The sequence below is a fragment of the Podarcis pityusensis genome (assembly GCF_964106645.2).
Source record: "Podarcis pityusensis genome assembly, chromosome: 14".
NCBI lineage: Eukaryota > Metazoa > Chordata > Lepidosauria > Squamata > Lacertidae > Podarcis > Podarcis pityusensis.
In genome coordinates, this window is record NC_138039.1 from 16,511,801 (window position 1) to 16,526,880 (window position 15,080).

A 15,080-nucleotide genomic window follows, 5' to 3' on the forward strand; every position below is an offset into this window, starting at 1 on the left:
TTGCAATGGAAAGAGCCTCAGAATTCTGCATAAGCCTTCAGGTTTCACAATAAGCTCTCAGCATAACGATGCACTGACAGAATGGCATTCATGGAGTACTTTAGATGTTCTGCTTACCAGGCACAGAGACAAAGAATTTGACCGCATCACGGTGACCATGGAAGCAGAGCTGGGCTTGAGCCATGGAGCAGTAAGGGATAAAACTGCTGGCAGACTTGTCACTGCTGTCGTCGCTGCCGTACACGTGGATGATCCCACCAGGCCGGTTCCCTTCTCCAGATGTTGGGGATGTCTTATTGGCTGAAGGCAACACACACACACAAATTAAAAGCAAGCAATAAGGAGGGGGAAACGTAAGTGCTGACTGCACTACGCATGGCTAAACTGGTTTAATTATCCTACAAAGCGTTAGCGCCATGAATTCCTTCTCCTGTCCAATTGTCAGGAGGGGAAAGTCCAGTAACATCTGGCTTGACAATCTGGTCTGTTCCTAGCAACTTTTAAAATGTCGCCTACCCTTGAAAAAAATAACATCTCATTTTAAGATTTCGGATCGTAACTCAAGCTAGTACATTTTAGATCTTAAGGTGTTCTCCTGGAGAATAAACATCTCCCCAGACTGGGGGTAATTAGTATAAAAAGATTTACTTAGAGCCATATCCTGGGATGGAGCCTACTGAGCACTGTGTGTTGATAAATATGTTTCAGTTTCTCTCCTCTCCTTGTATCAAGTTTTTTTAAAAGGATCAGACTTGGCTATCCCTGATATTTTATATCACCTATGTATTACAACCCAGTCTAACATATTTTGTATGTTATGATATTCTACTTATATGGTTGCTGGTTTTATTTTGTTCGGTTCTATCAGGACTAAGACCACATAATAAAGAATCCATCTCTTCTCTCCCCAGAGAACCCTGGGAAGTACAGCTCCATGAGTTGAGACAAAGATTTCCAAAAGCGTATTTAACACTTGTAAAGAGAAATGTGGCTGGTCTGGAAGTGGTTTCATTGCTTTCAATTTTTTAAAAAATGTCCCTTTTGTTTTGCTAGGGAGAGCTCCAAGAAGGTAGGGGAGGGGCAGAGGTGGAGCTAGCTGCTCTGGCACCTGGAGCAGTGCACATACTGTGTACCCGGAGGCAGGGCTAGCCGACTGTGGGGGCGGGGCTAGCATCCCAGGGGGGCGGGGCGGCGATGTCACCCACCCCCTCAGGGATGACACCCAGGGCAGAACACACCCACCGCACCCCCCTTCCTCTGCCAGTGGGGAGGGTTAGGTTTTTGAACTGACCCAGAGTTACATTATGTGCGGGTCTGTAAAAGCATGCTTAAATTGGCTGCTTGTATTTTTTGAAGAAAAGCAACTGCAGTCTGGAAAGCACCTTGATGAGTTTCCTGCTGAAATTCTACCCTCCTCACCCCAGCTTTTTGCCACCCTAAGCCACAGTTCACTGCAAAAAGTACCTTTGAGGGCAAATCACATCCAGGAAGGGAGTGATTATAATCAGGAAACTGACACCCTATCTGGATTAGGAATATTTTCCAGATTGGGGGCCCCACGTCAGCTTCAGCTTTGTTTTCAAAATAAAAGGGGCTGGGTTAAGGATGCACGTTCAAATATTTCAAATCATTTGACATGTTTGGAATGGGGGAAACCCAGGAGCGCTCAGCACTGTTTTGCCAGTGGCAGGGCTGTCACTGTCCTCACATGCAATTTCCACTCTGTCTTCTGAAGTGGTACAAGTGCTACTTGTGGGGTTTTGTTGTTGTTGTTCTGTTTAAATGTATAGCTATGTTAAGAATTCCTAGGCATATGACCACATTTCTGCTTCATCACCTTCTTTCATCACGAGATAGAAACAGAAAGGAAAGGGTCTGAAACTTTAACATGCAAGGGTGGCCTTCAGAAGTGATGATCTGCTCAACGTTCCTAACACGGATTCACAAGAACGTTTCCACTCCTACATTTTTTTGGCAATTTCAAATGAAAATGAGAGATGAATGAATGAATGAATAGGCAGAGGAAGAAAAGTGAGCGGATGGATTAAAGGATGGAGAAGTCAGTGGGTTAGATATAGGATGGCATCTGGAATCTAGACGGAAAGAGGTCTTGGACTTACCCCTGAGCCCAAGGAGCTGACCTCGGTGGAGGACTACAGCTAGGAGGAGGAAGTGAGGGAGAGCAGGAAGGGGAAAATAGGAACAGAGGCCACAAGTTGGGGAAGAGAAGAAAACAGCAATTACTGGAAGCAGCAGCAAAAGGAGCACATTGACATTTAGTTCCTTTACAAAAATATGTTTCTTTTAACAAGAGGCACAGCATTACAGCCAAATAACAATAAGAAAATATTAAGAGACTTGATACTAAATGCTGTCTCAGCAACAGGTGCTTAGAAGTCAGAGAATTATCCACCCAGAGTACTGCTTTGCATCTCCATTTTGCACCACTAGGTGTTGCCTCTGAGGTGGGAAGCCACATGCAGGGACTGGGACCCATCCCTTGTTCTCCATGGATCCTCTGATGAACACATGCCCCCTAGAGGACAGGAGGGCACATTCCAGTGGACTCGCCAAATGATAGAAGACCAGAAAACTGGCATTAGGCCTCAAATCCATCATGATTTAGGAACAGAGGATGCTGCCTTCAACCAGTTCAGGCTACTTGTATGTCTAGTCTAGGACTGTCTACTGTGATTGGGAACAGCTCTTTTGGAGTTTATTGCCTTGCCCCAAATTCCATCAAGCAATATCATAACTCTTTCCCACTTCATGTCCACTTCATCTCTGGTCTGAGAAAAAATCCAACGCATCTCTTTTGCAGATGTCGGAGAGTTTGTGTCCCATAGTTTGGGAACCTTTGTGCTCAGAGCTGTCTCTAGATCTCTAAACCTATGACCAACCACATTATTTGCACCACCTCACACAGCTGCCACACCACACTGGTGTCTCATGGCTAAATTACTTTGCAGAAGACTCCATTCTGAAAACATTGTGAGCTGCAGCTTGTCACAAAAAAGACATATTGGAAAAATACAAAGGCCTCGGGAAGTCAGGTACAGAAAAAGAGAAACTCTACATTGCATTATGCATGTGGCATTGCAGATGTTTGTATTCAAATACCTTACAGAGGGAAAAGCAGTTGTGCGTTAAGACACTGGGGAGGTGGAATTAAGCACACTCCCATACTAGCCCTCCTTTCAAAATCATGCATTCCAAATCTGGGTTGTATCCATCTAACATTCACCCAGAGTAGACCCATTGGGTGGTCTTCAACTAGGTTTTTCTCAGGGTAGACCCAATGAAATAAATGAACATGACTTAGTTAGGTCTAGAAATGCCAATGGGTCTACTCGGAGTAGAACTAATACTGGATGTGACACTTTTCATAATAATAATAAAAAAAGAATAACCAATAGGTCTTCTTTAAATGCATTTGCATGTAAGCTTAACATTTGCCTCTGTGATAAGCACAATCTGCAATGGATATCCGTTGCGCAAGCTTCACTGCAACGAGTTAAGAGATGGATGAATGCAAGCTTTAAAAACAAAAAACAAAGTCTGCTGGATTTGGGTCAGCTTGTGTGAAGGGCTAGAATCCACATACGGAAAATCCTCTTGCTAGGAGAGGAATGCAGTTTGAGAAAATCAAACAGAGAAAAACGCATACAGCAGGAGAAATGAAAATGGAGTCCACTTACTCTCCGTCAAAGGGATGGAAATGACAACCCCATTGCCTGTCCCTACCCACAGACGGTTGCCAGCAATGAGTAACGCTGTAATCCGCACAAATGAGAAACCCAGCTTTCCGGTGCCTGGATGAGAAACACCAACAGTTAGTTAGGGTAGTGTAGGTCACTGAAAAGGCCAAGATCGTATTCATTCATTCAAACAGCACTAGTCCGCCCCCCTGCTCCAAAGGGCTGTCTCTCGTGCTGTTTCATTTACCTAACATTTTGCTGACATAGGGCTCAATGTCTACATCCTGGAGATGCTGATGGGTGTGAGCATGGTACAGCCTCAGCGTAGAATCCAGGCGGATGGAGACCCAAACACCGTCCCCAATCCAAGCCAGCTGTCGGATCTGGCTCTCCCGGCGAGGGTGGGCATCAAAGGACTTCTGGAAAGGGCATGGAGAAAAGGAAAATGTGCTCAGGGTTTCCACAATGGTTGCCCGCTTACTTAGTCGCCAGAGTGGTCGTTCAGGAAATGACATTCAGGAAATAGCACTTCTTCTCAGGCTGAGGGTCCAGTGCCCTGACCCCGAAACTCAGTTGGATCTGGTTGTTTACTATCTCTCCTCCTAACCTACCTCACAGGATTGTTGCGAGGATAAAATAGGGGAGAACCATGCCTGCTTCCTTCAGCTGGGGAGGGAAGCCTGTGGAGGTCAGAGAAGGTCTCTCCAGGTGTAAGACGGCTACCACATTGGCAAATCCCGACTACCCAATTCCATTGGATGCCTCCTTCACCCCAAATGAGAGAATCTTAACAATAAAAGGTGGTGCCCTTAAATTGCAGTTTCCCCAGTAAAAATCTTGACCTTTTTGATTAAAACAGGCTCACATGAATTAGCCACCCAAAGCCTTCATTGATTAATGAGCCAATAAACACTTTCAATCCCAACAGTACTTTTAGTTAGAAAGCATTCTTAGATTCTCTGCCATGTTCCTTCGTTCAGAGACACCCTTGCCATACCTCTATCTGCATCGTTTTGGGCTGGATGACGTGGATTTTGTTCTTGTAGCCGCACCACACTCGGTCATACACCACAGCCATGCAGCGAATAGAATGGTGTGTGTGACCCAGGTCCATGAGATGGTAATTGCTGAGGTCCCACTGACCGTCTAAACGCACAGGAAAGAAGGAAGAAGATGGGTAGAGAGGACTGGTTTGATTCTCAGTGGTCTTGATGTATCAGGTGTTTCTGGGATCTGTGGACCGCTGCTCTGTGTGGTGAGCCACTGAACTGCAGGGGACAGCTTCTCAGGGAAGTACTTTCAGACCCTGGACAGACTCCACCCACCACTGGCCATTGGATGCTTTTGGACAGGAAGGAGTATAAGAGGGCTTCCTGTCTTGCTTGAGTAACAGGGGTCAGGGGAGGAAAAATAACCAAAGCAGGGGTGCTCTTGCTCTCCTCCACCCATGTGGGCTGGACTGGGGAGAAGCAAATCTAGAACGGTTTCATATTTGTACATTGGAAAACTGGGATTTCCCAAGCTTCTGCGGCATGTACTAAAGTCTCTTTTGATTGCCAGGTTCTGTTAGTTAGGATAGGCGGATAAGTCAGGGTCAAACTATATGTGAGGTTTTGAAACAGAGGTTGGCTGGTCATCTGTTAGGGATTCTTTAGCTGTGATTCCTGCATCCTTCTGACTCTGCAATTCTCTTGATTCTATGGAAGCTTGCTCTGGACAGGTAGCTGGAACAGAACTGTGGTATGCAGGAGGAAGGGCTTTAACACTTTGCCCCCATGTGGTTCCAACTGAAATCCTATCCCCCACCCCCAAAAACCTCTACTTCTCTAACCAGGAGGAAAGCTTCCATGGAAGGAAAACTTGTCCCTTTGAATCCCACCAGTCCTGATTTCCCAAATCTGACTGCAAGGCCTTTCCCCAGATTTACAGCAAAACTACATCATTCCCCACAATGTTGGACCTACCTTCTCCTCGATGGAATATGGCTAGGGTTCCATCAGCCAGGGCCACTAGAACACGTCCTTTCACGTGCCTGGATGTACATGGGATTGTGGGGGGGGGGGGGGAGGATTAGTTTCAAAGCAAGGCAGTGACATGTAATAACACTGTGCAGGAACATGAACAACAGCTGTGAGTTCAGTAATATTGTATGATCGCACCATGCAAGCACAGGAAACAGGCAATGAATTGAACGTCTTGGTGATCTAAGCTCTCAATTTAAAACAAAAAAGAAATGTTTCTAGCCCCTTAGGGTCATTGGCAAGGCCTTTTGAACTGTCAGAAGATTGTGCTGTTGGGGGCTGAGCAGGATTTCTGCTGGTTCTGGTTTCTTCAGGGAGATGGGTGGTATGACTCTTCAGCCTTTGGTTTACATAATTTAAATATTTTGGGAATCTTGGTGGAGAATGAAGTTCCATGGTACAATTCCTGCATTGCAGGAGGTTGGACTAGATGACCCTCGGAGTGCCAACTCTAAAATTCCATGATGTCTAATGCAAATATGGAACATGGGAAATTGCTTTCTACCAGGGTCAGATGATTTGCCTATTTAGCCTAGTAGCATCCCCTCTAACTGGCAGGGTCTCAGGAAGAGATATTTCACATCAACTGATTCCCTTTTAACAGGAAGGAACTGAGCCCGAGATCTTCTGCATAAGAACCATGCACTCTACAACTGAGCTGCGGTCCTTTCCCCTTTATATAGAAAGCTGCTTTCCTATATCGTCTGTCCAGCTGAGTGCTGCTATCAGCTCTGAGCTAGTGATGGCTCTCCAAGGTATTAGGTAGAGGGATTTTCCCATAACCCACCACCACCAGGCACTTTTTAAAGCAGGAGATGCCAAGGACTGAATCTGGACCTTCTCCATATGACACAGGTGCTCTTCTATAGAGATACAGTCCCTCTACTGACAAGCAAGTTTTCTAAAAGATGTGAATATCCATAGTTGGTTATGTATCAATTCATAGACACCAAGTTCAGCATCTCTACTTACACCAGGCTCAGCACTGAATCCTTCAGCTTGATTGAGTGTAGACATTTCTTCCAGTTTGAGACTGCTGAGTGCACATACAACCTGGGGGAAAGGTAGTTTAGTTAGGCAGTACAGTCCCCGAGCCCCACATCAAACTGGGCCATAAAGCAGCCTTACACTGTGTCACTCATTGGTCCATCTAGCCCAGTGTTGTCTACACTGACTGGCAGCAGCTATCCACAATTTCAGACGGGATTTCCTGTGAAACCTCTGCTTCAAAGCGGTTCTGGGCGGTGTGCTTCACTGCTTGGACTGTGCAATGTCACGCTTCCTCTATCTGACCTCCCAGCCTGCCTTGAATTAGCCTTCCTGCCCACCTGATCTGGTTGTTGCTTTCGGAAGTCAGCCTCCACTTGCCTGGGACTAAACTACTCACATCTGGGGCCCCTGGACTGACAGCCAGCTTTGCACCCCAGGACCCCAACATCCGATTGTTTGCAGAATGGCCTCTCGGCCCCATGCTGGATTCTGACAGTATTGTCACATTACTGGCAGATTCTCCTGCAAGTTCTAATATGGGGTTGGCCGGGACACCTAATTTCTTCCAGATGTTATTGGACTGAGACTCCCATCAACCCCCCCCCCCCATGCTGGCTAGCTCTGATGGGAGTTGGAATATATCAGCATCTAGACTGACACAGGTCCCCCAACTCTGCTAAGAAGTGTTTTCATCTGGGGGGGGGGGCGTTTGCTTTTGCTCTGAACCCAATTATTCCATCATTCTGCCTTGCACTATGCTGTTTTCAATGCTTCTTGCCTGGAGACTAGAGACCAACGTTATCAATGGTTCGCCAAGCCACCACTGTGGGCTAGAGAGACATACCAGCCATTCTGTGCTCCCAGCCACATGGTAGGGGCAGCACTTGTGGTAGTGCCAGCCGCGTTTCCATTTGCCTCTTGCTCCTGGGCTGCTGTGCTCAACTCCATCTTTGGCTGCCCGTTTTCACTGTGGAGGGGGTGGGGGGAAAACACACTACAGGTTGGAGCTAGGCAATAAACTGAAAAATATTACTTTTGCTAGAGGCAAGTTTGTTAACCGATTCTTAACATGGTTCTGCCTTAAATATTTGCACCCCGTTTTGTGTCATTTTCATTCGGTTTGTTAGCTGCCTCGGAGGCTATGTGGAAAACAGTTTTTAAAACTGCTGGAATCCAATGGAGAGAGAGCATCTCTGGAGGTGAAGTCAGACCGCTGGAGAATCACAGCTGCTGCTGTGGCTGCAGAGACTAATATCTTGCAACTACTGCCTCCCGTGTTGTTTTTGCTGCGTTAGCAGCACTGACATGATTTCTCCAGGCCCCTCTCTTGGGCTGTCAATAAAACTGATAGGAATGTAAGAAGAGCCCTGTTGGAACAGGCCCAAGGCCCACCTCGTCCCAGGATCCTATTCTCATAATGGGCTTATGGGAAGGCTGCAAGAAGGACCTGGGTACAACAACATGTCCCCCTCCTGCAGCTCCCAGCAGCTGGTCTTAAGAGGTACCCTGCCTCAGACACTAGAGGTAGAACATAGCCTTTGTGGCTAATAGGTATTGATAGCCTTATCCCACATGAATACATCTAATTCCCTCTTAAAGCCACCCAGGTTGGTGGCCATTGCTATGTATTGGGAGGAGTGAATTCTTTAATTAAATACTTTCTTTTGTCTGTCCTGAATTAATAAGCCTCCTCATTCAAGACAAGGAAGAGCAGGCTTTAAGGAGCATTCCCCCTACCTGTTTTGCCTCACAGGCACTTGAACTGGGGTTGGGTCTGTAAACACATGTTCTGTAAGGGGGCCCGGGCGGACTTGGGCTGACTCCATTTCGTGTACCCCATTCTCTGGCACCTCTGTAGCTTCTGTCGCTTCCTCGGTGGACTGGGACTGGTTGATCTTGCCATTGCTCACGGCAGGCACCTCATCTGAAGGCAGGAAAGCAGAAGGAAAAGGCAAGAGATGGGATGCAGAGAAAGCAGGTTATGTCTATCAGATGAACAGCCAGCTGCAGTATCAGCTGACTGCTTGTTGGGCTTCCATGGGAACCCCCCTCCCCGCAAAGACCCTGTATCCATGCCCTTCTCTTCCTTCCCACACATAGCTTGCAACCACAGTTGTTTTTATGAAGGACAGGGTGTCACATCACACTTTTATTTCCCCGCTGAATACAACCCAGTAGTCCCTCGTTGGGGCATTGGGTAGGTGTATCCTAAGGCTTCACCCCTCACTATGAAGCCTGCCAGCACCTTCTCCTACTGGGATCTGGCTTGGCTGGAGTTGATGTCATACCTTCTCTACTCCATCGTCCCTTTCCTTCCACCACAAATATAAGGACCTCTGACACCTCACCATAAACAGCTTTAAAAGTCATGGCTTTCCCCCAAGGAATCCTGGGAGCTGTAGTTTGTTACGGGTGCAGGGAATTGCAGCTCTGTGGGGGAACAACTCTCAGCATCCTTAACAAACTACAGGCGCCAAGATTATTTGGGGAAAGCCGTGACGGTTAAAGTGGTATAAGAGTGCTTTCAATATGGTGTGGATGTGGCTAACACCCTGTGAAGGAGCATATTGCTGAACAGAATTATGATAATTTCCACATAGGGGGTTTTCCAGAAGGAAAAGAAGATTTATTGTCATTTCCCGGCTGAATTCAGATAACCTGCCTTTTTAGCAGCACTCACAATAAATCCTATTCAAGGCAGTGATGTTTACTCAGAAGTTAATCTTTTAATAGTACAGTGGTACCTCGGGTTAAGAACTTAATTCGTTCCGGAGGTACGTTCTTAACCTGAAACTGTTCTTAACCTGAGGTACCACTTTAGCTAATGGGGCCTCCCGCTGCTGCCGTGCCACCGCCGTGCAATTTCTGTTCTCATCCTGAAGCAAAGTTCTTAACCCGAGGTACTATTTCTGGGTTAGTGGAGTCTGTAACCTGAAGCGTCTGTAACCTGAGGTACCATTGTACTTACTCTGTAGTGGCAACATGTTTTAAGATTTCAGTCAAACTCAAGCTTTATACACACACACACACACACACACACACACACACACACACCTGTCAGCTCCTCCCCTTCTTTTGTCTTTCCTGTCATTCTTTTCTCCTTTCCCCCAACTTTTTTCCTTCCTCCCTGATGAGCTGGAAATGTTCCCATTATTTACACTGGGAAAGACATTTGTGGACTTCATGATTTCATTACATGTTGGGGTCATTTGACTGCTCTGTGTTTGCCCCATATAGCTGAATCTGAAGCCTTTTCATTGAAACCTGTAAAATGGGTGCATTTAAAGAAGAAAGGCTGAAGCAACCCTTCACTGACATACTCATATGGTGACCTGAGACATACTCTGTCCTTTATCCAGCACTGGAGTGTCTCCGCGGGATGAGCAGTTGCTGCTGGGCACATTGCACCGGGTCGCACAGCCCACCAGGGTGATGCCCGCCAAGACGCCATCGGTTTCAGAGGATTCTTCGGGATTTATGTCCCCTTCCAGAAAGATTTCTCCAGGAGGATAGTCAGTGTCACAGGCCGCTGCAAAGAAGGGAAAGGAAAGCCTCCTGGGTCACTGAATACAATGTCTGCGCCCAACAGCCTTATCAGCATGCCAGGCCAAGTTGTGCCAAGTTCCAATAATGCTCCTTGTTCACGCTAAAATTATACTTCGGCCTACTAAAGATCTTCCTTTCCCATGAAGTCTTTTAAGTGAATATTTTTAATCTCAGACTGTTATCTGCATTGGACTTGAATTTTTTTATTATTATTGTTACGTTGCTTCATTATGTTTTAATGTGAAACAATCAGGCAATGAAATTAAATGAATGAATGAATGTGGATGACTGGTATATTCCAAAGCAATAGTAAAATCATGACTGCTATTTATACGTTGACATTCATAAGGGATGTGGCGTGGAATTTTGTCCCAATACAATACATTTCTGCAAAACTGTTAAGAAACACATTGTTTCATAAAATGAATCCTATTATCAGCCCCGTTCCACGGCAACTATTTGTATTTTTAAAAACGTACATGTTCAGTGCAAACACGCACCTAATGTCATGTCTAGCTTGGCCTTTACCCTGACAGCTGCAAGTATTGCTAGCATTTGTTTTCTATTATGGTTGTTGTTTTAAGGAGGTTTGGCTTTTTGTGGGGGGAAAGAGTCTCTGTGTGCGCATGTGTATGTGCGCATTTGTGTATGGGGGGGGAGTAGGCCAAATTCATCAGTTCTGTTTTCTTTCATTCTAACTTTTCCAAGCTTAAGTTCACATTTCTGCAGTAATTTTTTTTAATGTGCATTTCTTTAAAAAGAGTACTCAGGAAAACTAAGCAGCATTTCAGTGCAATTTTCTCCTAATATACATTCTGCATGCACTTTTGACTGATATTCATACTCTTTGCAAAACATGGGCTTTGTATGTTATTTTCATTAATTTTTATGCACCCTTTCCTCTAACATACAATTTTTTAAACACATTTTTTCAGGAGAGAACTGCATAGCAAAATTCAGAGGAGCTTAAATTTGAAAGGATAGCTATGTTTCTGTTTCTTTTCTTCAGGATAGGCCATGTTTTGATCTGCATACTGTTTCAGAAAGTGTAAATTATGGAGGTTCACATTAAAACCCTTAACCAGACATAATTTCTCCTCTGCCCATACAAGAAAGGTTATATGTTTGTTTACATCTCTCTGTGTGTGGATGAGTAAGTGAGAGCAGGGCTGAGAGAGCCCAGCCCCAGGCCCGATACACAGACCCTGATTCACTACAGTACCACATTTCAAGTGTGCACGACTTAGGTTTTTAAAATACCTGCCTTATGGGTGGAACTGGCAGGATCCCTTTCATATTCTAGGTTGCGATCTCCTTCCCTGCGGGCTTGCCAGCTTTGGAAACAGCACCTGAACTGCTATGATGAGTCATTCACTTACCTGGAATGCTGGAGATGCAAAGGACGTGAGCATTGCATACGGTGAAATGATCCACCACCGTCCCTGGCTGGTTGGCATCTATGATCACAACTTTGCTTGTAGACAATGTGCTTGTGAGGATCCACACTCTGCTGGATGTGGCATCCATCTCGTGCAACTCTCTGGCCTGCAGAACAGCAAAAATGCAGCGAGAGAGAGGGAGAGAATGTGGTGGGTGGGAAGGCTTCCGGTTCCGGTCTGCCATAATGGAGGCAGCTCCCACGACAGCGGGAGAACGTTGGCGAAGGAAAAACAAGGATGATTGAGGATAATTATCCTTGCAAGTTCACCCCAGGGATGGGGAACAGGTTTCACTCGCAGTTCGTCTCAGTACCTGGCTCTCACTCCAGCATGCAATGCGGGAGGCAGGGAGGCGCTGAGTGCAAAAGCATATTCACAATGAATCTCTAGGGTATGAGTGGGGAACCTTTTCTCAGCTCAAGGGCTGCATTCCTTTTCTGGGCAACCTTCAGAGGGCCAGGGGTAAAACTAGGAGGAGCACTGGATATAAGTGTTAGCTTTGTACAGTACAGCTGTTTCTAAATACCTGTTTCTCCATCCAGGCAAGCAAAAGGCAGTATTGGTGCTCAAGGGCAAAAACACTCGAGGAATGCGAAGCAGCATGAGTAGCAGGGGTAGCTGGTGTGAGAAAGAAGCTTGGAGGGCCACACTGAGCCCCAGTTCCTGAAATTTCCCATACCTGTTGGGCTTCTACATGATCACAGGGTCTCACAGATGTTTAAGACTGCCAGTGTCTCTGGGCGAGATGATTTACGATCGCCTCCCTCTGTGTTATTTTTAGGACTGTGCTATTCATGTTATTAGCAATTCTATGGATTCAAAACATCTAAATAACTGCTGAGGGATCCCCACCATAAAAAGGGATTGATGGGATTTAACCCTTTGTCCCCACTGTGCCCCTGATCAGAATAGCTCCCCTGCCCCATGGCTGGTATTTGCATCTTGTTCAAAATGTACAGTAGCCCCTCTCTCATCTAAGTGCAGCCCAGGTACCAGCCACTAAATCCAGTATTTATATCTCCTGTAGAACCACAAATGCTTCATTAAAAAAGCATGGTGAATGCCAAATTGATGTTAGAGTGCATGATTGTTGCTTTGCTGTGTATCCAGCTTATGAAAAATAGCTCAGGAAGTCACACTTAAATGTATAAAAAGGAAAATGGGAGAAATGGACAGCTCTCTTCCCCAACCTTTTTCTTTTCTGGCGATGTGTGGTTACTCTTGGTGCTCTCTCCTTCTGCTTCTCGGTCGCAAGTGAGAGGATCACATCCTGGATCTGGTTTCTGCCCATTTCCAGTATCTGGTTCCACAGGCTTCCAACCTGTCAAGTTGACACCAGCTGCACACCACAACTAAAAAGGCAAAGAAAGGAGCTTGAAGAGGAGCAGATTTTTTTTATGGGGTGGGGTAGAAAGACATGAGCCACTTGGCATGTCTTGATCATCTTTGCAGTGTCTTCATTCTCAAATATGATCTGCAATAGATCAGAATTCAGCACAAACCCAATGATCCATCCTAAGGGAATGCTGTAAGCGAGGGTACAGCTCTAGAGACCTCTGTGCCACTGGGCCTCCACAACAAAGGTTGAGGAGTCTTGGGAATGTGAACCAGCATGGGAAACATACTAGATGCCCGTGAAAAGGAAACACGAATATATCTATCAAAATCAGGGCTATTATCTGTGTAGAAAGCTCCCATCGCAGGCTCCTTGGCTCCATCAGAATTTGGCATGGCTTGGCAACCCCAGATAAATCAGGAACAGGAGGAGGAAAACAGAGAAGGAGCAGATAAAGGGTGGGTGCTGTAAGGCTGGCACCCGAGAATGGAGGGGAGAGCTCCTCCCCTAGGAACTCTAGATGTCAGAGAGGGAGAAACAGATCTGCTGGCTCTCCTCTGCCCCTGGCGGAATGCAGAGCATCATCAGGGAGGTGGGAGGACTCTGGCCAGCAGGAGGGTGGAGAAGGAGCTGGCGGTGGAGCTGGAGGCAAAGGGACAGCACACAGACTCGTTCCCAGGAAACAAGCACTGCGTTCACAGGTGGAATCAGACGCATCCTCCCAGATGAAGCGTGCATCATGTCTGCACACAGCAGACTTGTAGGGCAAGAGAGCCCCAAGAGTGAGCTTGCCTTGCCTTGAAAAGCTAGGCAGGAGGGGAGCGTTAACTGTTGTGACATCTTCGTCACTTCTGTTCGGCAAGTAGATCATTCACACGAAGGTATGCCTGAACTTGTGACACAACTTTCAGCAACGACAGAACTATCTGCTAAAAGGAATGGGAAGCTTTTGCGCATATGTGACACTTACCTTCATGGTAGGGTCCTTTTCCACTAGTGGGCGGCAATACACAGGCACTGGGACATTTTTCATCCGGTTGTCCTCTTGGCCACCATTGGGACTCAGCTATTGAGGACAGAAAGGACAGGACGTGATTCAACTCTCAACCAAAATGTGATTTCCAGCTGCCAAACTGAGTAAGAGCATAAGAAGAGCACATCAAAGGGCCATTTTGTCCAACAACCTGCTCCTTTCAGTGGCCAACCAGGAGAAATAACACACACACACACACACACACACACACACACACGTGTGGCACACATCTAACACACATGTGGCAACTATAACGTTATCTAGTTCATATGCTAATGGAAAATTTTGATAGTGCCCAACAGGTTAATAGTTGGCATCCATCTGTCTCAAGAGACAATGGATTGCGCCTCTGGAGGTGAAGTCAAACCACTGAGTTAGCAGCACTGAAGTGACTTCCCTGGGGTGCAAGCCTGGGCAATGTGTATGGCGGTCCTGGGTTGCCCAGACGATTGGACACCCTATCTCGGCCTCAATGATGTTAAGGCATACGTATTTTAATGACTGCATTTTATGCTTGCTGTAAATCAACACCAGGACTTTTGTAGTTGTTGTGGAAAACATTTCCACAAATTCAATAAACCGAACTTCACCTCTCTTGCCTCTCGGTGAACGAGGCCTACCTGCTTGTATTTGGCGGGCAGGCTCCACCCACAGGCCTGCAAGCGACCGTCATCATTCCGCACGTGCTCCCGGACTTGGCGGTACTGTTCGCGCTTCTGCTCGCGACGTGCGGATGACGTACAGTCACTGAGGAGAGACGCAACAGTGTTACTTCTCAATCTATGGTTAGAAATGAGAGGCAGAGGGTCAAGGAAGCATTGCCGTGGCAGCAGAAAGACAGAGATTCACGGAGTGAGAGGAAAAAGAGAGAGAGAGGTTGAAGCTCAGTCAATAATACACACAAAGCAGGGGGGAAAGCTATGGCAGTCAACCAAGGAGATCTCCTACTATATATTTTAGAAAGTATTTTTTTAATCTGTTCTCTAAGCATTTGGACACCTCTTCAGATAGCATGGC

General features: G+C 46.3%; 1 protein-coding gene across 15 annotated transcripts in view; it reads right to left on the minus strand.

The window, feature by feature from the left end:
- The window catches only part of MAPK8IP3 (mitogen-activated protein kinase 8 interacting protein 3), an 82,764-nt gene that overhangs the window by 22,971 nt on the left and 44,713 nt on the right, over positions 1–15,080 (minus strand). For 11 of the 15 annotated variants that reach the window (XR_013979584.1, XM_080981802.1, XM_080981795.1 and 8 more), the window contains 14 exons: positions 14,684–14,843; positions 14,001–14,096; positions 12,885–13,046; positions 11,635–11,800; positions 10,053–10,238; positions 8,447–8,633; positions 7,554–7,676; positions 6,692–6,772; positions 5,663–5,730; positions 4,696–4,844; positions 3,946–4,117; positions 3,699–3,812; positions 2,121–2,159; positions 118–300 (listed from right to left, as the gene is read on the minus strand). Coding sequence is in view for 14 of the 15 variants with exons in the window: in XM_080981802.1 (XP_080837928.1) it covers positions 118–300; positions 2,121–2,159; positions 3,699–3,812; positions 3,946–4,117; positions 4,696–4,844; positions 5,663–5,730; positions 6,692–6,772; positions 7,554–7,676; positions 8,447–8,633; positions 10,053–10,238; positions 11,635–11,800; positions 12,885–13,046; positions 14,001–14,096; positions 14,684–14,843 (1,886 nt within the window). In the remaining variant the exon portion in view is untranslated. The remainder of the gene's footprint in view (positions 1–117; positions 301–2,120; positions 2,160–3,698; positions 3,813–3,945; positions 4,118–4,695; positions 4,845–5,662; positions 5,731–6,691; positions 6,773–7,553; positions 7,677–8,446; positions 8,634–10,052; positions 10,239–11,634; positions 11,801–12,884; positions 13,047–14,000; positions 14,097–14,683; positions 14,844–15,080) is intronic. The other 4 variants (XM_080981794.1, XM_080981798.1, XM_080981797.1 and 1 more) reach the window with 1 other exon arrangement.